Source organism: Ovis aries, chromosome 8 (assembly GCF_016772045.2).
Source record: "Ovis aries strain OAR_USU_Benz2616 breed Rambouillet chromosome 8, ARS-UI_Ramb_v3.0, whole genome shotgun sequence".
In the NCBI taxonomy this organism is placed as follows: domain Eukaryota; kingdom Metazoa; phylum Chordata; class Mammalia; order Artiodactyla; family Bovidae; genus Ovis; species Ovis aries.
The window spans coordinates 82853936-82879816 of record NC_056061.1 but is presented as its reverse complement, the minus strand read 5'-3'; the positions used below and the strand labels follow the sequence as shown (position 1 = coordinate 82879816).

The following is a 25881-nucleotide window of genomic DNA, read 5'->3' as shown; positions in this document are numbered from 1 at the left end:
AACCAATGGAGAGTTGTACTGAAAATGGATTTTAAAAAAGCCAGACCCCTGTAAATAAATTTTTAAATGACAACTTGATAGAAAATTGGACGAAAGATATGGATGGGGAGTTCACAGAAGAGGAGTGTACTTCAAGTGATGGATGCATGTATGAAGTTGCTCATCTTTGTTATTAATCAGGGAGACACATGTTAAAATAATGATATCAATTCATATATACCAACTGGGAGAAAATCAATCTACTTACGGGTTGTATGGATAGAATTTTATTTTTCCTACATGGAAAATCAAATTTCCCAGTACCATTTACTGAATTTCATCATTTCCACATTGATTATTAATAGCCTCTTGATCATTTATGTTCTCGTGTATCCTAAGATCTGTATCTGGACTTTTGGTTCTGCTCTATTGACCTCCTGCCTGTCCTTGCATCCATGACACATTGTTGAGTTATTAAGCTTTATGATAATTCTTAACACGTCTTTTTGTTTTTACTATTGCCTTGGTTATTCTTGGACTTTCACTTTTCCATATAAATTTTAGAATCAATAAATCTATTATCATATGCCAAAACTTAGACAAAGAAACTTACGGATTGCACTTTTTCTTCTTTTCCTCCCCAAAGGCAAGGTTCTTACAGGCTCTGATGCATATTTCTAAAGAATGAGTTGTGAGGCAGTAACGAATGGCAAATTCTATCTCTCCAGTGACATTAGCGTTGTCAAAATTGCCCATCTCTGTGCAAGTGCTGTTAATGCTGATTAAACTTCCCTGAAAGCAAGAACGACAGATATAACAAGTTACTGCACAGCTAATCAACGGGTCTTTTTGCAGTTCTGGTTTCAAGACATCAAATAAACCAAAATTCACACAGAGCACGCATCCTGACTCACATTAAGTTAATAACATGCCATCTTGTACTTTGCACAATAACTTGCCACATTTTCTGTCCTAAGGAGATGAGGACATGACTCTGAGTAAACTCTGGGAGATACTGAAGGACACAGAAGCCTGGAGGGCTACAGTTCACGGGCTTGCAAACAGTCAGACGTGACTTAGCGACTGAGCCGCAAAAACACCAACAAGGAGGTAAGGAATCTTCAGAAGGGCTGGTCTTGCCCAGATACACTGTCTGCCTAGCCATAAGGTTACACAATCTCATTCCTGAATACGAACCACTTGGGAGATGTGAACTACCTCCTGTGCAATTCTGCAAAGATAAATCTTCAAGGGCAGATAGCATCCATGGTATAACATCCAATAGCCGTGAAGGGCAGCACAGTCTGGGGGCCAAGTGATTGGGAATTCGATAGGACTGGAGTCAACTGCTACTCATTAGCCTGTGAAAGTCTAAATGGAAAAATTAATGCTGTTCACATAGGGTTGTGGTAAGAAGTAAATGGACCAGAGTATGTAAAATACAGTCAAGGCTATGGTCTTTCCAGTAGTCATGTATGGATGTGAGAGTTGGACCATAAAGGCTGAGCACTGAAGAATTAATGCTTTTGAATTGTGAGGCCAGAAAAGACTCTTGAGAATCCACTGGATTGCAATGAGACCAAATCAGTCACCCTAAAGAAAATCAACTCTGAATATTCATTGGAAGGACTGATGCTGAAACTGAAGCTCCAATACTTTGGCCACCTGATACGAAGAGTTGACTCACTGGAAAAGACCCTGATGCTGGGAAAGATTGAAGGCAAAGGGAGAAGAGAGCGACAGAGGATGAGGTGGTTGGATGACATCACTGACTCAATGGGTATGTGATTGAGCAAACTCTGTGAGACACGGAAAGACAGGGAAGCCTGGCATGCTGCAGTCCACGGGGCTGCAGAGTTGGACACGACTTGGCGACTGAGCAACAGTGTAAAATGTGCAAAGGCAATAATAAGTTGTGTTTCAACTGTTGTGGGTCCCCAGAATGAAAAGCAACCACCATAAGTGAGGATGCTCTAGACGGAGATGATGTGGAGCAGAATCAGTCGCACCGAAAGAACAAACTGCCTGATCGCTGTTCAATCTGCTTAAGTATTTGCCACCCTTTGCATGCCGCCGTCTCAGGGCTGACTCTACAGACAGGGGGAATTCAACGTGATTGCCATTCTCCCAGCGGGTTCCTCAACACTGTAAAACATCCTGGGGGAAAAAAAACAAAGAAAAAAACAAGAAGAAAGCCTGAGCCTCTCTCACTAGAGAGTGATCAAAACAAAACCAAGAACTCCGAACCTGAAGTAACTCATGCCAAGAACCCGACCAACTTCACCACACCCAGGTCCTGGCCCTGAAACATGTTATCTGCCTACACCCACACAACTGTTGGGATGGGAAATGTGTTTTAAACGTTACACACTCAGAAAAGCATGGAGTGGTCAGACCACACCACTGAGGGAGGCACAAGAGTGAAGATGAATGAGAGGGAGGCTTGGCCAGAGGTCTGAGCTGCTCCAGAGAAGATGAATGGAGGTGTTAAGAGTTCTGATAATTAACCTGGCACTCCTGGCGGGCCTCCACCCTGGGCCACGTGAGACTAGATTGTACTACAGCAACTCTGCTGCCAAGAACAAGCTGTTGTTGTTGTTCAGTGGCTAAGTTGTGTCCAACTCTTTGCAACCTCATGGATGGCAGCACACCAGGCTCCTCCGTCCTCCACTAGCTCCCAGAGTTTGTTCAGACTCACGTCTACTGAGTCAGTGATACCATGAACCAATCTCATCCAACGAGTTGGCTCTTCCCATCAGGTGGCCAAAGAATTGCAGGCTTCAGCTTCAGCATCAGTCCTTCCAATGAGTATTCAGGGTTGATTTCCTTTAGGATTGTAGAACAAGTAGAAAACTGAATTAAACAGCAAACACAGCTCCAAGGCTACCAGGGCAGCCGGGAGGCCGGGGGACCTGAGGCTGAAGAGAAGCACAGTGAGGTGAGCCTGTGGTCCTGGCTGTGTTTCTCTTGGAGGCACCTGTCTGTCAGTGGGCACCCGGGCAGGAAGGCTGAGAGGCTCTGGCGCCGGGCACAGCGAACAGCCCAGGTGTCCAGAACTTGAGGAGAAAAGGGAGCCGTGTTGGGGTGAGAGTGACGCTTGATGCTGCCTTTCCCTCAGGGTGCTGGCTGAGGTGAAAGGCAACGCTGAGAGGCTGAGCAGCTTGGGAATGCCTCCAGAAGTTCCACCTTGTTAGAAAGAAGAGACTGGAGCCCAGGTTCCCCACACAGGAGGAGGGGCTTGGTAACTGTCCAGACGCTCAGCTGGGACAGTCAGGGGCTTTCCTCCTGGGAGTCCGAGGCCCCTGGAGTGGACCAGTCCTCCCAGGGGCTGAAACCCAGCCCTGAGTGAGCTCAGCACCAGATGGACCAAGACTGCTGGCCTGCACCCTGGAGCAAAAGCAGGTCTTCCTGCAGATCACGTCCCTCTCTCCCAGGTGACTGGAACCTGGGGACAGCATGTTTCTGCCTCCGTCTCATCTCCTTCACCCATTCAGTGCCCGGCTCGTCGTAAATCGTCAGTAAGCATTTATGAGGTGAATGAAGAAAGCTCGTGAAGTATTTTGATTTAAAAAGTTCCCTCCAGGACTTTCCCTGGTGGTCCAGTGATTAAGGGTTCGCTTTACGATGCAGGGGACATGGGTTCAATTCCTGGTCAGGGAACTAAACCCTACCTACCCACCCCCTCCCATTGTTGCAGGGCAGCTAAATCTGCAAGCCTCACACCCCAGTTAGACAGTCCATGTGCTGCAGCTAAGACCCGGTTCAGTTCAGTCGCTCAGTTGTGTCCGACCCTTTGTGACCCCATGAATTGCAGCAGGCCAGGCCTCCCTGTCCATCACCAACTCCCAGAGTCCACCCAAACCCATGTCCATCAGGTCGGTGATGCCATCCAGCCATCTCATCCTCGGTCGTCCCCTTCTCCTCCTGCCCCCAATCCCTCCCAGCATCAGAGTCTTTTCCAATGAGTCAACTCTTCACATGAGGTGGCCAAAGTACTGGAGTTTCAGCTTTAGCATCAGTCCTTCCAAAGAACACCCAGGACTGATCTCCTTTAGGATAGACTGGTTGGATCTCCTTGCAGTCCAAGGGACTCTCGGTAGAGTCAGATAAAGAAACGCTTTTTAATTCTTGGGGAAAATAAGAAGTTCTGTCTGCAAATACTGCGGTGTGATAGTTGCGCACCTTGTCCTGAAGAAACAGTAGATGTGAGTGAGAGGACTTGGTCGGGAGTCCTGACCTTGGGTGACTTTACTTATATCCCTCAGCTGCAGATTCCAGAGTGAAAGGATTTAAAAATACAACTACCTGGGACTTCCCTGGTGGTCCAGAGCTTAAGATTCTTTATGCTACCAATGAAAGGGATTCAGGTTCAATCCCTGGTCTGGGAACAAAGTCCCACGTGTCGTACAGCTTGATCAAAAGATTAAACGAAACAACAAAACGCTACATGCAGGCACATCATAATAAAATTGCTGAAAATCCAAGACAAGGAGAGAAATCTTAAAAGTAAAGGTAAAGAAGCTATGCTACCTTCCATGGAAGAAACAGAAGGGGCAGGAGAGGGTGGAGTCCAAGCCCTGCTTGGGAAACGGGCACCTTCTGTCCGGGCAGGAAGGGGAGTGGGTACAAACCCGAGCAGGTTAACGCTGGTGTCAGGAGGATTCGAGAATTCCAGGCTAATTTTTTTTTTTTTTTGGAAGGGAGGATTACTTGTTAAGAATGAGGCGAGAGTGGGAAGAAGTCCTGAGTGAAGTGAAAGTCAGTCAGTCGTGTCTGACTCTTTGCGACCCCATGGACTGACTATGCAGTCTATGGAATTCTCTAGGCCAGAATACTGAAGTGGGTAGCCTTTCCCTTCTCCAGGGGACCTTCCCAACTCAGGGATTGAACCCAGGTCTCCCGCATTGCAGGTGGATTCTTCACCAGCTGAGCCCCCAGGGAAGCCTAAGAATACTGCAGTGGGTAGCCTATCCCCTCTCCAGGGGACCTTCCCAACCCAGGGATTGAACCCAGGTCTCCCGCGTTGCAGGTGGATTCTTCACCAGCTGAGTCCCCAGGGAAGCCCACTGAAGAAGGTGTGACATGCTTGCCGCGAGAGCTGGAGAGCAAGTCTCCCAGAGAAACGCGTCCGCGTGGCTGGTCCCGTGGGCGTATCTGGAGCTGGTGACACGGCAGGGCAGACCTGATCCTTCACACTCCCACTGGGCTTCAGGCCTGCCCTACTGTGTGCACGGCTCTTCAGGGGCAGGCGTTCATATGCAGCACAGCTGACTCAGCCCGCGTGGGGTCCAGAATTATAAAGCAGCCAGAAAGCACTAGAAACACTCATCCTTCATTGTGTAAGATAAGCAGAGGTCAAAGAAGGTTGAGACCCACCCAAAAATTACAGGGCAAGTCAGAAGTGGCAGCTGGAAGTGGGCCCGGGGTTCTTCATTCCTTGGGCGGTTGACTAATGGCAGTGTCTCTGAGTAACTCAACAGCGTATCTGCTTGGCGGGGAAAGTGCAGCCACAGATAATGAAAGGCCAGCAGGGCGCATCCTTTGGTCTTCTGCATTCTTTCAGCGATAACTCAGGACTTCACCACTGGGAGGGTTTTCTCTGCTTCTGTTTTCCCTGTAGACAGACCAGGATCTCCAAGCAAGTTGAGCCTCTGGGCAGTAAACAGGGTTGATTGAGAGGTCCTGGCCTAAAAGAGCATTTAAGAACCCAGCCTGACTTTTATTAGAGCCCAGGGCTCTGTCTGATTGTGAAAAGAAAAGTCTCAGCAAAAAGCAAAGGAGAACTCATTAAAGCGGGCAGGGAGCGTGTGGCAACTTTCTCTGAAGGTCAGGCGATATCTGCTGTAACCGCAAGCAAGGCCTCCTGATGCCCTTTGATTTTCACAAAGGTAGAAATCAAGGAAAGTCAACTGAAACCACAGCTATGTTAAAACAAATAAATAGATAAATCTTGATTTCCCCAAGAGCATAGGAAGAGCATTACCATAGGGAAGTCAGACAGTGGTGGTGGAACCAGATAGACATCCCCCTGGGCCCTGACACTTAGAGGCTGTGTGATCTTGAGTACTTTTCTCATCCTCCGCAGCCTCGGTTTCCTGATCTATAGAGTGGGGATCTATTTCATAGGATTGGTGTGAGGCTCAATGGCTATTTTGTATAAAAAACTGAGTACCGTGCCTATGCTTAGTGAGTTTATTCAGCTTTTGAAACCAAATGATGTGGTCACTCTTTGTAAGCTGAGCGGATCATTTCCTTTTTTTTTTTTTCCCTTCTTTCTCTTTTCCTTTTTACTCTGAAATACATAGAAAAGTCCCTATAATGGGTAGGTATGATTAAATAATTGTTCAGTTCAGTTCAGTCGCTCAGTTGTGTCCAACTCTTTGCGACCTCATGAATCGCAGCTCACCACTCAACGTAAGAAAGATTAAACCAGGGTTATGGAAATGCTCCACGGCCCCTTCATTATCTGACTCCCTCGATTCCTGCTCCCGAGTCAAGGGTGTTTCAAGTTTTCCTGTTTATCATCTTTGGTTTTCTGTCTGGTTTTATTACACATGTATATATCCCCTCCAAACAAAGTATCGGTTCATTTTGGCTGATCTTGGAATTTATATAACAAAAATCATACGGTGTACATATTCTCCAGTAGTGTACTTTCTTGATATCAAGTTTTAAGAATTCATCTATACAGTTAGGTGTAGATTTAGTTCATTCACTGTCACTCCCAGGGTCCACTGGATGAACAGGCTATAATATATTTATTTTTATGTTTTTCTATGTTTTTCTTTTTACATGCAAGAGCATCTGTATAGATACTTAAGTTATTCAACATTTTAATTAAAAGATGTTTGCTCCTTGGAAGGAAAGCTATGACCAACCTAGATAGCATATTAAAAAGCAAAAACATCACTTTGCCAACAAAGGTTCATCTAGTCAAAGCTATGGTTTTTCCAGTAGTCATGTATGGATGTGAGAGTTGGATCATAAAGAAGGCTGAGTACTGAACAGTTGATGTTTTCGAACTGTGGTGCTGAGAGTCCCTTGAGAGTCCCTTGCACTTCAAGGAGATCAAACTAGTCAATCTTAAAGGAAATCAACCCTGAATATTCATTGGAAGGACTGATGCTGAAACTCCAATCCTTTGGCCACCTGATGCAAAGAGCCAACTCATTGGAGAGACCCTGATGCTGGGAAAGATTGAGGGCAAGAGAAGGGGACGACAGAGGATAAGATGATTGACTGGCATCACTGACTCAATGGACATGAGTTTGAGCAAATTCTGGGAAATAGTGAAGGACAGGGAAGCCTGGCGTGCTGCGGTTCATGGGACTGCAGAGAGCTGGACACGACTGAGCGACTGAACAACAACACAGAAGTTAATACAGGTATATAGCTAAGTACAATACTCTTTTTAAAAAAGTCAGTGCAACCAGAGTTCAGAAATACTAACGGAAAATGGAAGTTTCCAAAACCCCAGCGAGCACAGTGAGATGGGTGGGGTGAACACTCTGAGACAGTTCCCACTTAGAAGTGACCCCAAATGGCACGATAAGGCTCCAGGTCACTGACTGACATTTAAGAGAAACAACGAGGGAGCTGGAGCTTTACTTCAGCGACTGCAAACCGCTCCAGCAGCCACGCTCCCGCCCCTCCAGGTGCAGGGGGCCCAGCTGTGCGTTCCTGGCACGCGGTCACTCCTCCAGACACAGCAACCTCAGCTCCACGGCAAACGTCAGCTGCACGAAAACACTGACAGAAACCCATGGATTTTTTCCAAAACAGAAGTGAAGGCAAAATTGAAAATCAGAGGGGACCTTGGATATAAATTTTTTCTCCCAGGAATTGCTACAAATGTAACCGCATGTTTCTTCACATTACCAACACTACCTTCCTGAGGACTAGAGGAGTTTTTCTGGTTTTTATTTTTATTTTTGAAAGAACTGGGATTTTTCGTCTCACAAACATTACATGTTTATGGAGAACATGCCGAAAACACAGAAAAGACCAAGACAATTTTAAGAAGAAAGCATGAGCCCACTCTTCTCAACCTTTTGATACAATCCTTTCCATTGTTTTACAGTGTCTATAGTACAGTCATTTCGCTTTTCTAATTCTGTGCTACTGTAACACCATTTTGTAACTTAATATTTTTGTTTATCGATATCTATTTTTCTATATTCTTTTCAATATCCTTCAACCACATGACTTTTAATAGTTGCAAGGTATTCCTCTGAATAAATGTCCCATAATTTATTTAACCACTGCCTTATTTTAGACATTTTGGCTAATTCCAACTTTTCAAACTTAAAAAAAGTTATGAAGATAAACAATGTTGCCCTCACCATCCACATATACATACTTTCTGACAAAGTTCATGATGATTTCTAAAGAATAGTTCCTGTAACTAAAATAGCTGGGTGAAAGCCAGCATGCATGTTGAAGCTGGTTGCTTTCCTTCCAGTTCAACCAGCAGTTTATAGAACACCTGCCTCTCCACATGTTCGCAAACACTGAGCTGTGTCACTTCTTAAATTTGCTAAAATGGTCCCCGAACTGCACTTGTTCTAATTTTGCACTGATTTAACTGCTCAGGAAGTTGAGTGCTTCCTCTATTTCTTGTCCGTTTGTGTTCTTACTTTTGTAATAAGCATAGATTTAATAAGCTTTTTCTAGCCCCAACTTCCTGTTTCTCAGAAAGGGAGGCAACATTTCTTCGGGCAAGAGACAAAACTGTTCTTGGCTTTGTGGGAGTTTAGTGTCCTCAAACACACACTGTTTCAGTCTAAGGGAAACAGGTTAGGATTGAATGTCTAATAATTCAACCTTGTGATAATAAATGTTGAGGGCACAAATCAGAGAAGCCTTTAGAAGAAAGGGCAAAGAGAGCATCAGGTTGAATTTGCACCGTAATTCGGAGGTACTTTCCCAAGAAACAGTCTCAGTGCGAACTCATTCACCACATCCTGTTACCCCAGCATCCCCTCCCCGCCCCCCACCCACTCTGAAAGGTCTTCGGGGTGTGGACCAGCTCCAAGTGAGCAAAGCTGAACTGGGGGTCAGTTTAAGAGGCCAACAATTCCTCTGGGATTCGACAGAAGGCCTGGACTTTTGACTCCCAGTCAGAATTCTGCAGTGACCATATAGCCTTAGCAAACGACATACCCTCTGAGAGCCTCAGTTTTCCCATTTGTGAAATGGGACAACAGCATCCCGAGGACAAGACTGTGGTGAGAATGACCCGGAGGCGGAGTTCCCAGCTCTGCATTTAGCGCACAGTAGGCTTTCAAGAATAGCTCTGATAAGAATGCATCCAACCATCTCACAAATATTTACTGAGTGCCATTAAGTGTCACGCACTGCTCCGGGGCACCTGGGAATGACAATAGACAATAAGCCAGAAGTAAAGCCAGTTACGCAGGGGCAGAAGGTGATAAGCACATGGATAAACAGAAGGCAGGTGGGTCAGGGAGGCAGAGCAGGGCAGAGGGCAGAGCTCCTAAGAGAGTGACCTTGGAGCCAAGACTGGAGGGAGGGAAGGCAGTGAGAGAGCCTGGAGCCTGGAAGAGGAACAGCCCAAGGAACAGGGAAGCAGACTGAGTCCGGCTGTTCCAGGACCAGCGCCCCAGAGAGGACTGAGCGAGGGGGCAGGTGCGGGGCGGTGGGCAGCTCGCGGACGGCCCGCGGACTGCTGTGGGGCAGATCCGAGTCTGCGTGTCTACCCCTGTGTTGGTTTCCGGGCCTTGAAGGAGCCTAAGAGTCAAGTCGAGAGGACCCTGGATGAGTTTGTAAAACCCTTAGGAGGGTTTGGCCCCGTCCTCCTGGATCAGCCTTATCAAGGTTCAAGCTGGGGGACTTCCCTGGTGGTCCAGAGGTTGGGAGTCTGCCTTCCAGTGTAGGGGACGCAGCTCCATCCCTGGTTAGGAAGTTGGTTTCCCACAAGCCGCATGCCACAGCTACAAGAGCCCATGCTGCACCAGAAGATCCCGCACGCCGCGACTGGGGCCTGATGCAGTCATCAATAAATACTAGTTAATAATAATTAAAAAACTCAAGCTGGCTGGAGTCCGTACGTTAGCTGGGGTGGAGGCAAACTCTCCATGGGTCTTGGAAAAGCTCCCAGAGGCCGCTCCTCTGCCTCCCCTGTCCGTACCCACCACGGGGTTCAGCCCCAGGAGAGAATGTTCTGGAGCTGCCCTTGCTTAAGCTCCCCCTCAGGGAAGTGTTCATTCAGTGTTTTCACCTTTCTCCAGTATAAACAACACCCATCCCCCAACACAGCAACCTGAGAGGCCCTGGCAGGACCACCCCAACGCTCAGGAGCTCAGGGCATCCAAGAGGAGGAGGGCCATTCCGTCTGGCTCCGCTAGGACCGCTGCTGTGTGACCCAGGGCAGGAGGGAGTCGGGAGGGTCCCCCAACAGGGGCTGCAAGAACTGAAGGGCACATCCCTAGACTGCTAAAGAATCCTTAACAAACGATGTATATTTCACTTGGATTTGAAATTGACAGGGCTCAATTTGCATGTTTATGTGAGCATGAATCTTCTGGCACGTGCTGTTATTCATGTCTGACTCTTTTTGACCCCATGGACTGCAGCCCACCAGGCTCCTCTGTCCATGGGACTTCTCCAGGCAAGGATACTGGAGCGGGTCGCCAATTCCTCCCCCAGGGCATCTTCACGACCCAGGGATGGATGCACTGCAGGTGGATATCTCACCACTGAGCCATGCAGGAAGCCTGAATCTGCTGGGGCTCTTTCTAAATTACAGATTCAGACTCCGGTAGGTCTGAGGGAAGGCTAGAGAGTCCGATCTTTGAGAAGCTCCCAGGTAACCCCAGTGCCCCGCACTTTGAGTAGTGAGAGTGTAGAGCAGTGGTTTTGATGGAGGCGGGACCACCCACAGGAGCCAGTGGTTGGAGCCAAAGGGTGGGTTGGGAACTGCCAGCATTTTGTGGATTGAATCAAGGACGTTGGCAATTCTTCAAGGTCTAGCCTGCTTCTGCTATGACTTCTGAATATTCTGCTGGACATTCATGGAGATGGGGGAAGTTTATCATTTTCTGACGTGGACACTATTTTTCATAAAAATATAACAACCCCAAGGCTACAGTACCACAGTGGTTAGAATACTAGCCCTGGAACATGCTCCTTGCCACTAAAGGATCTGGAAGGTGAGCCAAGATGTTGATTTCTTTTTTTTATTTTATTTTATTTTATTTTTATTTATTTATTTATTTTTAAGAGGTTGATTTCTAGAAGCTGAGTTCTTAACCACTGTATTACACCACGGAAGGTAAGCATCCATTTGATTACCAAAGCAATCCAGTGAAATAAGAACAACAATTCTGATACAATCTCCTTGATAAGGACTCTGAAGCTGAGGGAGTTTTTGTGATTATTATTTTTTTAATTAATTTATTTTTTATTGGAAGGACTGATGCTAAAGCTGAAGCTTCAATACTTTGGCCACCTGATGCAAAGAACTGACTCCTCGGAAAAGACCCTGATGCTGGGAAAGATTGAAGGCAGGAGGAGAAGGGGATGACAGAAGATGAGATGGTTGGATGCCATCACCGACTCGATGGACACGAGTTTGAGCAAGCTCTGGGAGTTGGTAATGGACAGGGAAGCCTGGCATGCTGCAGTCCACGGGGTCACAAAAAGCAGTCCATGGGGCTGCAAAGAGTCGGACACAACTGAGGGACTAAACTGAACTGATTTTTTATTGGAGGACAATTGCTTTACAATATTTTGTTGGTTTCTGTCATATATATCAACATGAATCAGCCTCAGGCACAGGTATGTCCCCTCCCTCTTGAATGATCATCTGAGATCACTGAATACATTAACTGAATTCTTTAACTTGAAGCCTCAGCACCCCTCACCCAGGGCTCCTTCTTACATTTCTAATACATATCACGGGTTTAGACACAGAGTCAACATTCATGCAATGTTTTTTAAATAACAAGTGAACAAATAAAAAGGCCTGCCTATGAAAAGTCTCTATGTTTAAAACATTACAAGGCAATCTCAAAAAAGAGCAAAGTTGGAGGACTTAAACCACCCAACTTCCTACAAAGCTACAGTAATCACGTCAGTCCGGCCTTGGCACATAGACAAACAGGTCAGTGGAGCAGAACAGAGAACCTAAGAGAAGGTCCACACTGACATGGTCCTTTGCCTTTCAACAAAGACACCAAAGTCAATGGAAAAATCAGAGTCCTTTTTCTAACAAAGGGCACTGGAATAAACTGTATTCATATGTTGGAAGAAAAGAACGTCAACCTGCACCTTTCACCATTCACAAAAATTAGTGAGCTGGAGCAGGGACCACACATAAAAGCTAAATGTTTATAAAAGCTCCTAGAACAAAACATGACAGAATATCTTCATGACTTGTGGGCAGATAAGACAGAGAGGACTCCCCTGGTGGTAGAGATGTAAGAATCTGCCTGCCAGTGTGGGGAACACGGGTTCGATCCCTGGTCTGGGAAGATCCCACAGGGGCACACATCTAAGCCCCTGCACCACAACTCCGGAAGCCCGCATGCCCTAGAGTCCACGCTCCACAACAAGGCCATACTCCAAGGCCACCACAAGGCCACACTCCAAGGCCACCACAAGGCCACACTCCAAGGCCACCACAAGTCCACACTCCAAGGCCACCACAAGGAGAAGCCCCTGCATTGCAACGGAGAGTAGCCCTCGCTCTCTGCAACCGGCAAAGAAGCAACCAAGACCCCACGCAACCAAAAATAAAAAGCGACTAATTAAAACAGACAGAGAAGGAACCATGCAAGAAAAACCTGATGAATCAGACTTCATCAAAACTAAACACGTCTCATCCTAAGACAACATGACTTATTATGAATTACTCTCTGCCTGTATGAATATGCTCACAATAAAATGTAAAAGAGAAAACCAGCAAAGATTAGCAAGGTGTATTTTTTTTCCCCAGCTGTCAATCTAAGTAAAGTGTCACCTCAGGACTTCACTGTGCTCCAGTTCATCCCACAAGACAGCACATCACTCGTACCCTTGCAGACCAATCCAATTTGACATCACGATAACCACACAGCACAGGTCAAGGATTATTAGATGAGACTCACCTGTCTCAAGCCTCCTGAGAACAAAGTGTTGAGCACTGGACTGGATGAGATGTCTTCTTGCTTCAAAACAGGGCTCGTAGGGCGTCTGGGACTCTCTGGACTGAGAGGTTTCAGAATATCTGGTGTGCCGACCTGAAAAAACAAACACAAAATTAACAGGATAGTCATCATCTCAGTTTGGTTTTGTTCAAATGTGATGACTTCAATGAGCACAGTGTATGTCGCTAATATGTAAACTTCCGGGTGCTGAATAAAAGGGCACGCTTCCATGTGGATAACCAAATACACACACACACACACACACACGGGGTCCCAAAGCAGACATCATTGAGCTTTGAGACATTCACGAACAGTGACGGATGGGTTACTTAAGGACTTGAGTGAGTGAGTGAAAGTCGCTCAGTCGTGTCTGACTCTTTGCAACCCCATGGACTGTAGCCCACCAGGCTCCTCTGTCCATGGAGTTCTCTAGGCAAGAATACTGGAGTGGGTTGCTGTTCCCTTCTCCAGGGGATCTTCCTCACCCAGGGATCAAACCCAGGTCTCCCACATTGCAGGCAGATTCTTTACCATCTGAGCCACCAGGAAAGTACTTAAGGATTAGGACAAATCTTAAAGAAACTGAAGTTCATATTTGACCTTCACAATGACACAGACATTTAACCACATGAAATATAGTATTCAGCCTGTGAGGCAGAATTTAATCTCTGATATGCTCATTAAAAAAGGGGGAAAAAATCAAAATATGTCTCTAAATTAAATAAAAATATTTCATAGTTGGGACTTCTATAATGTTTAAAGCTTGGCTTTCAAATATGGTAGCCACTAGTCACATGGGGCTATTTAAATTCCAATCAATTAGAATCAAATCAGTTCAGCTTCCTGTTCGCACTAGACACATTTCCAGTGCTCAGTAACCACATATGGCAGTGGCTAGAAAGTTCTGTCTGCAGGGGTCCCCAGCCTCCTGGAGCTAATGCCTGATGATCTGAGGTGGAGCTGACGTGATAATAATAAAGAGACAGTAAATGTAATGTGCCTGAATCATCCTGAAACCATCCCCGACCCCCAATCCCCACCCTGGTCCGCAGAAAAATTGTCTTCCATGAAGTCCGTCCCTGGGGCCAAAAAGCCTGGGGACCACTGTATCGGACAGTGATGGTACAGAACAAGGAGGGGAAACCTCTTCCTGGTTGAAAAGACAAAGTTTCCAAATTGAGACTTTAGACTGTGACCCTGGGTTGGAAGTTCAACTTGGAAATATAAACAGCTGCCCTACGGTCGTAATGTTCAGGAATGAAAAGCTAAGGCTAGTATAGAAGAGACGAGAGACGTGACTGCCTCTATAACATTCATTCTTGCTCTCACTTCCCAGAACTCAACTCAATTCCATCAGACATTTCTTAAAGCAACACTGTGTTCAATGTGCCACTCTAAGTCCTTGGGGCAAGAGGAGGGAAAGGCTGAGAAGATGCTTTGTCTGTTCTCCAAGGACTTACAGTGTGCGTGTGTGGTCAGTCATGTCCAACTCTGTGACCCCACGGACTGTATAGCCTGCCAGGCTCCTCTGTCCATGGCATTTCCTGGGCAAGAAGACTGGAGTCGGTTGCCATTCCTTGCTCCAAGGGATCTTTCCGAGCCAGGGATCGAACCCGAGTCTCCTGCATCTCTTGCACTGGAAGGTGATTTCTTTACTGCTAAGCCACCTGGGAAGCCCCCAGGGCTCGCTAGCTCATCAGAGATACAAACCATTAAAATGGAGGCAGGAGCCAAGTGAATGGGATGAGAGGGAGGGCGAGTGCAGGAGGGGACCCTGGGGTGGTCTTCAGTGGGAGTGTGACCTGAGTGGGTACTGAAGGCTGGCTGGGGAGAGACCCAGAGTTAGGGTATCCCAGGATGAGGGGCTATCACGATGCTCAGGTGTGAAGCACGTTCCTAGACTTGCTCGAGGCCAAACTGCAGGGACCGAAGAGGCCAGGCAGAACCCTGGCCATGAGATCACGCACGCCCAGTGATGTGTGAGGCCCTCCAGAGAACAGGCGGCTCAGGGGCACCAAAGGGTGGGCACAGGGCAGGAGACAGAGGGCTGGAGGAACCGGACACCCAAGGGGAGGATTTCAGAAATGAAGGTGTTCAAAAAGGAGACTAGAAAGAGAAGGCTCACCTGAAACTAAAGGAACACAGGTTTTAAAAAACTGTCTGTCAGCTTCCCGTGCGGCTCAGTGGGTCAAGAGTCTGCCTGCAAGGCAGAGAAACAGGAAATGCAGGTTCAGTCCCTGGGTCCGGAAGATCCCTTGGCAGAGGAAATGGCAACCCACCCCAGAATTCTTGCCTGGAAAATCCCATGGACAGAGGAGCCTGGCAGGCTACAGTCCATGGAGGCGCAAAGAGTCGGACACAATTGAGCCACTAACACACGAAATTAGCAATTATTAAAATAACAAGTATAAAGTTTAGTGTTTGCAGGAGTGCTAGAAAACAGCTACACTGCTCCCAGGGTTCATACAGACTGAGTCAACCCCAGAGGAAGGCAGTTCGGCAGCAGAAATTCACTTCTTGATGAACCTTGGCCCAGATACTTCCCGGAGAATTAAGCTCAAACTTAAAGGATAGAGACATAACTTGGAAGCAATCCTGACCTGATTTCTCCTCCCGGCATCCTTTTAAGACACCGATTTTCTAGTTCTGTGTCTCAGCGTCACCTGCAGCAGAGGGCCACTGGCGTCCCACACGTACAAAGGGCACCCACCGCGTTGCCTCCTTACTGCTGGCGAGAGGCTCCTATATGTTCCAATGGAAGTGTGAGTGGAACTGTCGTGAGCTCACCAGCTAAGGCATGTGTAATTGCAGCTTGACAAACATCCTATTTAAAGATGTGCTCTTTATATGCTGACCCCGTAATTATTTAGCATTTATAGATCATGCCATAATTACTAAGCACTTTATAAACATTCTGGCTAAATTTCTCTTTAAAACAGCCACAGCCTCAAGCAATATGGGGAGAGAGAATGCCTACAGAAAGTCCTGAGCGTGTCCTGCCAAGAGTGTGGGAGTGAAGTGGACACACTGGGGACAAAGGGTCTACCCGGTGGGGGCTCTCTGGACACACCCCTCCACCCCGTTCTGCTGGCTTCTACCCGTGGGCACCGCCAGCCCTTCAGACTACCTTGCAGTCAGCCGGCAGTTCCCCCCAACAGCACGAGCAGCCGGGGAGGGTGATGTCACACTGCATCACTTCAGAAGGTCTACAGATAGACCTGGCAAAGCCTACAGATACTTGCCACGCCCCAGCACCTGGTACGTGACATCAGAAGCGGGAACCGTGCAGGTCTGCAAATCTTGCTGGTGTCTCCTGGCAGGAATCACAGGAATGCTCTCGGGGGTAGCCTCCAATTGGCCCTGCCACTCTGACCACGTTACTCCCCCTGGGCCATCCCTTGGTTTCCGAGTCCTCATCTTTAATGGGACAGTAACAGCCCAGGCTTCACAGGGGTTGTTTAAGGATTTAAGAAGTTCATTTGTCCTCCTTAGGTGGAGCATATGTTGAAGAGGTTAAGAGTGTGTAAGTAAGAGGCGGACGAACCTGGGGTGTATTCCTGGTTCCACCTGTCATGAGCCATGGCTATGAGACAAGGTGGTTAACCTCGCACTAAATTCAGGTTCTAGATCTTTATCATGGGAGCAGCAATATCTTTCCCAGGAATTTTGTAAGAATGAAATGTTATCAAGCATCGGGTTGGTCAAAAACTTCATTTGGATTTGTCCATAAGACCTTACGGAAAAATCCAAATGAACTTTTTGACCAACCTGATAAATAACATACGCTCCATCTGCCCAGAACACAGTGTCACCTAAACGCATGCTGACCCTGTCTTCCACCTCGATTCAGGAACGAAAGTTTGGACGGTGCTCATGTGGGTGCTGGAGAGCCGAAAGGAACACACGCTTGTTTGCACTTCGGAGTCTCAAAGACCTTCCAAATACACGTCACGTGCTCTCCAAGGCTTGCCCTTACAATGAGGCGGCAGACCACCTGCCAGTCCTCAGAAACACACCCGAGATCCTGCATCTCAGGCCCACGGCCAGATCTAGTGACTCCGAATCTGCATTTCAACAAGACCCCCAAGTGACTTGCATACATGTTAAAGTGGAGAATCAGCATTCAGCCTCCAAACCAAGACTGACTCTACCCTCCTCATTTCTGGTTCTGTTGCCAGGGGTCTGTGACAATCTCCTTAAGCTTCCATAAATGTAAACAGGGTCATGTGAATACCCACCTCAGGGTGGCATGAGGGTAAAAGGGAAAGCTTTTAGCAAGAGCCTGGCACGGAGGAACACGTATGAGCAATCCAGATTTATGTTTAGATAACAGAGACTTTAAACTGCCACCTAAGTTATCTCGGGGGATCTTTGCAGGAACACTGTGTTGCTCTGGGAGGAACAGGTAATATCATCTTCATTCCCTGGGGGGAAGAGGGGGGTGCTTTTGGCTGCTCAGGAGGTCATGTGATGACCTGGTGAATGGAGGCAGAATTTAGCATCTTGAGAGTGCGTGCAAGTCCCAGCAGGAGGGTGAGGTTACCCTCACCCCTTTGCCTACAGAACAGTGTGTCTGAGGATACCCTCAACAGAGCCCAGTATTGCACAGAAGGGCACCTGTCCTGTTGAGCCAACTGGAGTTGTCACATCCACCCTGCAAACAGCCAGGTGGTGGTACCTGCCACGGCCAGGTTACCTCGGCTGGACCAGAACCCGGGTTTCCTGACCCTAAAGTCCGCTTTCCCTCACACTCCAGTGCATCTGCTTCTGGCTCGGTTAATCCTGGTGGGAAGAGTAATTCTTTCCCTACAGGCCTTTGTCAGGTACTATCTCTTCTGGTGGAGGTACCTGCAGAGTCCCCTCACGACTGCACCTGGACGTGCAGCGTTTATGATTTCAACAGTTTCAGAGATTAGGACAGATGTTAACCAGAGGTTGTTGGAAGCAGGACATGCCAGCCTCTGGCCTGAGCAAGTGTATCCGCAGGCCAGGAATAAGTAGGCACACGGCAAGACTGCAGTTGAGCCTTTGTGCTTGGCGTGGCCTGGAAGCCTTAGGGGGCTGCGGGGGTCACATGGAAGCCTTTCCCTGGTTCTGAACCACGTTCCAAACTCAATACATCTGAATTTTAACCTTCATTTGGCCAGCACCCAATAGAGGGGTTTATAAGTGTTTTTTAGACTGTCTGATGTCTAGCTTTGAAATAAAAGGACAGAGAACTCTATAGAGAAGATGGGCAGGTGTTGGGGCGGCCAGGGATACCCTTGTGGTCACGTTGATGGCGGTGTCAGACTGGCTCCTCCTCTCTGGCCGGCCCTCACGCTGCCTGGGGACCGTCTCCGGGTGCTGCTTGTCAGAGGTCATGTCATTCTGGGACTTGGAGAGTTCTAGAAAAGAAATACAAGGAAGACAGGTGGGAGCACACAGCTTTGCTGAGACCTTTCTCCAGGATTTCTGCACCCCGAGCTCTGGGGCCCAGAGGAGAGTCCCTGACATCCCACTGGACATGGGACCCCGGCACAGGACGGGGGGCTGGCCCCTGAATGGTAACCGTGTGTTCATAGGTCTCTGCAGGTAGGGCCGCTGTCAAGGGGGTTCAAGCCCAACCTCCCTACCAGGTTACCCCCAATTTAGGCCATTACACATCCCAAGTGTCTGGTTGTCCAAACACAAAGAAGACAGCTGAACAAACAACCTGGGTTTTTAGGGGCTCCTTACAAAGATTTTACAATTAAATACTGCTTCTTGGGGTAGAAATAAGCCTTGGGGTATCCTTATAACCATTTCCATAAGCAAACCCTGAAAAGATGACTTAAAAATTTCTTTGCAATAAAGTAGTTTAGAATTAAGATGAGTAAAGAAAGGAAGGAAGGAGCCCCACATGGTAAGTGCCCCCTCAAAGGTGAGTGTGTCCTTTAAAAGGCTTCCTTTTCCCAGGAGAGCCTTGTCACTCTAACGTGGCCCTTGTCACTCTAACATGGACCTTGAAACCACTCAACACTCAACAGAGATATAATACAGCTCACATACGTCATTTCAAATTTTCTAGTGGCCACATTTTAAAAAGCAAAGAGAACCAGGCAAAGCTAATTGTAATACTGTATTTCATTTAATGCAACATATCCAATATATTAGAACTTCCCTGGGGGCTCAGATGGTAAAGCGCCTGCCCGCAGTGCAGGAGACCCAGGTTCAATCCCTGGGTTGGGAAGATCCCCTGGAGAAGGAAATGGCAACCCACTCCAGTCCCCTTGCCTGGAAAATCCCATGGACATAGGAGCCTGGTAGGCTATAGTCCACGGGGTCACAAAGAGTCGGACACGACTGAGTGACTTCACTTTCATTCAATGTATTGTGAGAGTATATTATCGGTATTAAAATTATTAATGAAAAATTTCACTCTTGGTTCAATAGCAAGTCTCCTGAATCCGATGTGTGTTTTCCTCTGGCCACATTTCAAGAGCCACGTGAGGTCAGAAGCTCACGTGTTGGGCAGCGCCCCTTCAGAGTGCCCCTCTGTCTCGTGGCATGCCCCTCGTGCTGTTGATGAGTGTCTCCCGCGTGCGCCGGGCAGGGCTGAGTCGGTGCATTGCCTGTCCTCTAGGCGAGATCCCAGATGTGTCCACCCCCCCAACAAAGCCCCGGGGCTCCCCTGTCCCCCAGGATATGCCACAGTCGCTCCCCTCCTCCCCTCCACGAGCAGTGCCATCCACGCCGCTGTCCAGTCTACCTGCTGGAAGCTTTGGGGCCTCCTGCTCTGCTGGCAGCTAGAAAGGCCCCAGCACACATCGGGCCTTCAGAGCTGTTGCTGATGCAGACACGGGACGGGGGAAGGGCCCTGGCTTTCTCCAGGAGCCAGTGTGTGTGCCTGGCCTGCAGGGCGGTGCCAGAACCCCCAGAGAGGCAGCCACTTACTTTTCATGTGGGTGGTGACAGACAGAAACAAATTTTCCACGGACTTATTGAATCCTTTAAACTGCCCGAGTTCCTGCAACTAAAGCAGAGACAGAAAAAGAGAGAGTGAGACTTCTGTCTGATGACTGGCATTTGCCCCAGCAGGCTCCAGGCCACCAACCCCCAAACGCCTGCATGGGTGGGCGAAGGTGTGTGTGGGTTCTCGGGGTGCATGCTGGTGTGTGCGCGTGTATCTGGGGCACAGGCCTCTAGGGAGGAGGGAGGAGCCTTCTTTATTCAGCGTCTCTCCTCTGAGTTTTGACAACTGCCTTAAAGGAAGGGGCAGTACCGTGCGGTTGTCAAAAAGCTAACAACTACCTCACAGAAATAAGCAGACACGTCATGGGCTCAAAGACTGCAGCAAACAAATTCTCACTTCTCTACCCTCCTTCTCTTATGTCCCTGACCCCAGCTCTGCCCAGAGAGGATGTCAACGTGGGCAGAATGCACGTGACCCAAGGGAGGGGTGAGCAGACTGGAGCCAGGGGTCAGGTCCACCTCCCAGTGCAGAAGAGAGAGGAAAAAGGAAGAGAAGGAACAGAAATGAGACCACCTCCTCTGCAAGTCTTATCCATCCACCCGTCCATCCGTCCGTCTGTCCAACCATCCCAGTAATATGTCTTGAGCATGTCTGTGCGCGAGTAACTTCAGATAAATTACTCTCAAGAAGCAAAGGAAACCTCTCCCAAGGAGACAGTGGAGCAGGATTCTGAAGGCCACTCAAGCTGATTTTAGGAAAGGCAGAGGAACCAGAGATCAAATGGCTAACATCCGCTGGATCATCAAAAAAAGCAAGAGAGTTCCAGAAAAAACATCCATTTCTGCTTTATTGACTATGCCAAAGCCTTTGACTGTGTGGATCACAACAAACTGGAAAATTCTGAGAGAGATGGGAATACCAGACCACCTGACCTGCCTCTTGAAAAATCGGTATGCAGGTCAGGAAGCAACAGTTAGAACTGGACATGGAACAACAGACTGGTTCCAAATAGGAAAAGGAGTACGTCAAGGCTGAATATTGTGACCCTGCTTATTTAATTTATATGCAGCGTACATCATGAGAAATGCTAGGCTGGAAGAAGCACAAGCTGGAATCAAGATTGCCGGGAGAAATAGCAATAACCTCAGATATGCAGATGACACCACCCTTATGGCAGAAAGTGAAGAGGAACTAAAAAGCCTCTTGATGAAAGTGAAAGTGGAGAGTGAAAAAGTTAGCTTAAAGTTCAACATTCAGAAAACGAAGATCATGGCATGTGGTCCCATCACTTCATGGAAAATAGATGGGGAAACAGTGGAAACAGTGTCAGACTATTTTTTGGGCTCCAAAATCACTGCAGATGGTGACTGCAGCCATGAAATTAAAAGACGCTTACTCCTTGGAAGAAAAGTTATGAGCAACCTAGATAGCATATTCAAAAGCAGAGACATTACTTTGCCAACAAAGGTCCATCTAGTCAAGGCTATGGTTTTTCCAGTGGTCATGTATGGATGTGAGAGTTGGACTGTGAAGAAAGCTGAGTGCCAAAGAATTGATGCTTTTGAACTGTGGTGTTGGAGAAGACTCCTGAGAGTCCCTTGGACTGCAAAGAGATCCAACCAGTCCATTCTAAAGGAGATCAGCCCTGGGTGTTCTTTGGAAGGAATGATGCTAAAGTTGAAGCTCTAGTACTTTGGCCACCTCATGCGAAGAGCTGACTCATTGGAAAAGACTGATGCTGGGAGGGATTGGGGGCAGGAGGAAAAGGGGACGACAGAGGATGAGATGGCTGGATGGCATCATGGACTCGATGGACATGGGTTTGGGTGAACTCTGGGAGCTGGTGATGCAGAGGGAGGCCTGGCGTGCTGCGATTTATGGGGTCACAAAGCGTCAGACACGACTGAGCGACTGAACTGAACTGAACTGGGGTCTCAGTCTGAAACTGGGAAAAGAATTCTCTCACCAGCAAACATGTATATCCTGTGCATAAATGGAGTTACTCCTTTTAATACGTAGAATAATAAATAATCAAGGCCACGTGTTCCCATGGCACTTGACAACTTCCACGTACCAGCACAGACATTACGGGGGCAATTTCTTACACCAGCAGTGGGAGGTGAGCCAGACAAGTGTGATTATTGCCGCCTCCCAGGTGGGAGCCCAGGTAAGTCCCCCAGAATCACACAGCTAACTGCTCTGGATGGAAAGGGTCCTGGTCTTCTTTACGCTAAGCACCTACAAACACTCAAAGACACGCACACCCACATTTCCACAGGTACTCCCCCATCTGTGAGTCACACGCCTGTGAATCAACCTGTATTTCCCTTTCCAACCCTCAAAGGCCCCTGACACACACGGAAGCCCGTCCATATCCCCACACTCGAGGGCACGGTGAGGGGATGAAGCAACAAAACGGCAGCCGTGAAGAGAGGCGGATGTGGGATGCAGGCGGAAGACGCGGCCACTGACATGCGGGGCGTGCGGGAGCGTGGGGGGCGGGCCCATGGCCCCCAGCGGGGAGATGGGAACCCAGACCCCAGGCAGAGCCCAGCACCTCCAGCCTGCTACGGGGGCCCCCCTTCCCTCCTGGCCTCGGGACCCTCCAGGCGAGGCTGGATCGCTCTGCCGCGAGGCTCAGCCTCTCGGCCCCATCTCCTCCGCGTCCCTCCCCACCCCGACCCAGGGGCACCAGACGGGCGCATTACCCTGGCCGGGCCACCGCCACACTGGCTTTCGCTGAGAGGCGGTGGAGTGGGAGGAACCACGGAGATCTTGCTGCTGAGGGGAAACACAGGGATAAGAAACGGGTTGTGAGTATTACACGTATACAGCATTCACATTTGTCCTGTAATTCAAGTCCTCTGCCTTTCTGCGAAAAATACGCTTCCTCACTTTTTAGAAGAGGGCCCAGCAGCCTGCCTGGATCCACTCCGCCCTGATTCCTGGGGTCTGAACGTGGGAGACGCAGTCCTGTGTCCCAGGCCTGGGCACTGCACTGCAGCCGTGTGGTCACAAAACAGCTGGGGTGCTGGGCCCCGGCTCTGTGGCCTGGCTGCCCTGGCACCCGGACTCCACACATGGGTGCCATGTGGACCTGAGCATCCTCTTAGTGGATAGCACCCAGCAGAATGCCCCAGATGTCATGGATATAAAAACCGACCGTAAGAGGAATCATAAGTTTATGCTAAAAGAAGTTGGCAAGGGGACAGATGGAGTAAAACAATGAAAAATCCAGAAATTGGAAAGTCTCACCATAAAAACAAAACAAAACAAAAGCTGCTGGTGGAGACTTTTCAAGAGCACTTTAATAAATTCAGCATAGTTGGGTGTGTGAATTATTGCTCGTTTCATGATGGCTGGGTGTTTAGAATTTTGTTTATAAAGTTACTATCTCTCAGGCCATTATTCAAACCTACCAATGTTCATTCCACAAATGTTTCTAGTGTCAGGCACCGGGCAAGATGTTAGGGACATGAATGATTCATAAAAGCAAGTGCTTGGTTTAGAATCTCACTGGTGCTGGGTGCTCAGGCATGTCTGACTCTTTGCCACGCCATGGACTGTAGCCCACCAGGTTGCTCTGTCCATGGAATTTTCCAGGCAAGAATACTGGAATGGGTTCATTTCCTTCTACAGAGGATCTTCCTGACTCAGGGACTGAACCCGAGTCTCTTTCGTCTCCTGCAATGGCAGGCTGATTCTTTACCACTGAGCCACCCGGGAAGTCCTGAATCTCGTTGGACATGCCATCAAAAACAACATTTCGTTTCCCGAAAACCTACCCAAAGTTTTAAGACACAAAATGTCTTGTGAGAAAATCCTATGCTCGACCCTTCTAGCTTTTCATAAGAATGTGGAAATATCTCTGAATCTTCTCCAGGCACTTTTTATCATCTTTTTTTTTTTTAAAGGTACATTCCAAAGCAGTGACATCTGAAAGTCAGGAGACTTATACGTTCTTTGAGTGAGTCCTCTGTGCTCCAGCCCCGAGGGCACAGGACAGCCTGGCCTCTGACAGCACTCACCTCAGCTTCTGATAAGATTGCAAGAGCTTTGCTCCGGCTGTCTCGTGCTTGCCTGGAAGAGATATCGGTAGAGGTCATTTATTAGTAAGAATACAATGCAGATGATGGGAATACAGGATATAATACGTTAAAATTATTATTTTCCTAACTGCATCTTGTGATTAAAAAGCAAGAGACCATTTTGGGGCGTGCGCTGTTGCTCACTCATATTCGACTCTTTGAAACCCCAGGCCCCTCTGTCCATGGAGTTTTTCAGGCAAGAATACTGGAGTGGGTTGCCATTTCCCCCTCCAGGGGATCTTCCTGATCCAGGGATCGAACCTGTGTCTCCATCTGCTTCTGATTTGGCAGGTGGATTCTTTACCATTGAGCCACCTGGGACTCTGTACATTTTACCAAAAAATCATGAAACCGTACATTTAAGCAGGTGAATTTTGTGTTACCTAAATTATATTCCACCTAAAGCTGACGTTCCACACACACATACACCCACACACAGTATGAGACCATACTTGCTGGAAACGATTGCTTTTACTGAAAGTTGATGCTGAATTAGACTTTTAAATTCTGGATCATTTGAAAAACACTTCAAGCTTCTAAGCTTCCAGTTGTCCTCTGCAAACATTTCATAATGGAGTGACTATATTCCTTTAAACATTCTTTGTTACGGAGATTGAACTAATCTTTTAAAAAATGTAATCTACTTATTTCTAGTTATAGAGGCTAATAATTTCCTAAATAAGACTCCATCTGATATAGTACTCTTTTTGTTTCAAGGAAAGGGGATTTTATGATGTGCTGTACTAAGACCCCAAAAATAGCCCTCTCTAAGCCCACAGTCCTGTGAACACAATGTTTCCCAGCCCAGTGCACAGGGTGAGGTCAGCTCACTGGCCCAGCCTGGAGACCAGAAGTGGATTCTCTCGGGGAAGTTCCCCAGCAGCCTCCAGAGTGCCCGGCACACAGCTGAGAACGGCCAGATGCGTGGTCCTCGGAGGTTAGAGCAGCTCCTGTGTTGTGCCTTCGGAAGGCTTTCCTGTCGATGCAGTTCAGTCGCTCAGTCGTGTCCGACTCTTTGTGACCCCATGGACTGCAGCACGCCAGGCTCCCCTGTCCTTCATCATCTCCTGGAGTTTGCTCAAACTCATGTCCATTGAGTCAGTGATGCCATCCAACCATCTCATCCTCTGTCGTCCCCGTCTCTTCCCGCCTTCAATCTTTCCCAGCATCAGGGGCTTTTCCAATGACTCAGCTCTTCGCATCAGGTGGCCAAAGGATTGGAGCTTCAGCTTCAGTCCTTCCAATGACTATTCAGGACTGATTTCCTTTAGCACAGACTGGTTTGATCTCCTTGCAGTCCAAGGGACTCTCAAGAGTCTTCTCCAACACCACAGTTCAAAAGCATCAATTCTTTGGCCCTCAGCTTTCTCTGTGGTCCAACTCTCACATTTGTACATGACTACAGGAAAAACCATAGCTTTGACTAGGCAGACCTTTGTCGGCAAAGTGATGCCTCTGCTTTTTAATACACTGTCTAGGTTTGTCATAACTTTTCTTCAGAAGGCTATAAAGAAAGACTTAAGTATTTCATCATCTCCATAAGACAGGAGGAAGGGCAGCGGGGGTGGGGTAGTAAGACAATCAGGAATTACATGCCATCCAACCATCTCATCCTCTGTCGTGGGGTGGGGGGTGTGTTTGGGTGGGGGGCAAAGTACTCTGATGTCAAGCCCCAGACCTTAAAACTGGGGATGGCTAACCCCCAAGCAGACCCTGATCTGATCACCCCCCT

At 47.9% G+C, this 25881-nt stretch overlaps 1 protein-coding gene across 4 annotated transcripts in view; it reads right to left on the bottom strand.

Moving 5' to 3' along the window:
• The window catches only part of SYTL3 (synaptotagmin like 3), a 94162-nt gene that overhangs the window by 12957 nt on the left and 55324 nt on the right, over window positions 1-25881 (bottom strand). For 3 of the 4 annotated variants that reach the window (XM_060419302.1, XM_060419303.1, XM_012183194.4), the window contains 6 exons: window positions 24090-24141; window positions 22770-22842; window positions 20043-20121; window positions 18390-18514; window positions 13089-13220; window positions 593-771 (listed from right to left, as the gene is read on the bottom strand). In XM_060419302.1, coding sequence (XP_060275285.1) covers window positions 593-771; window positions 13089-13220; window positions 18390-18514; window positions 20043-20121; window positions 22770-22842; window positions 24090-24141 — 640 coding nt within the window. The remainder of the gene's footprint in view (window positions 1-592; window positions 772-13088; window positions 13221-18389; window positions 18515-20042; window positions 20122-22769; window positions 22843-24089; window positions 24142-25881) is intronic. The other variant, XM_004011432.5, reaches the window with a different exon arrangement.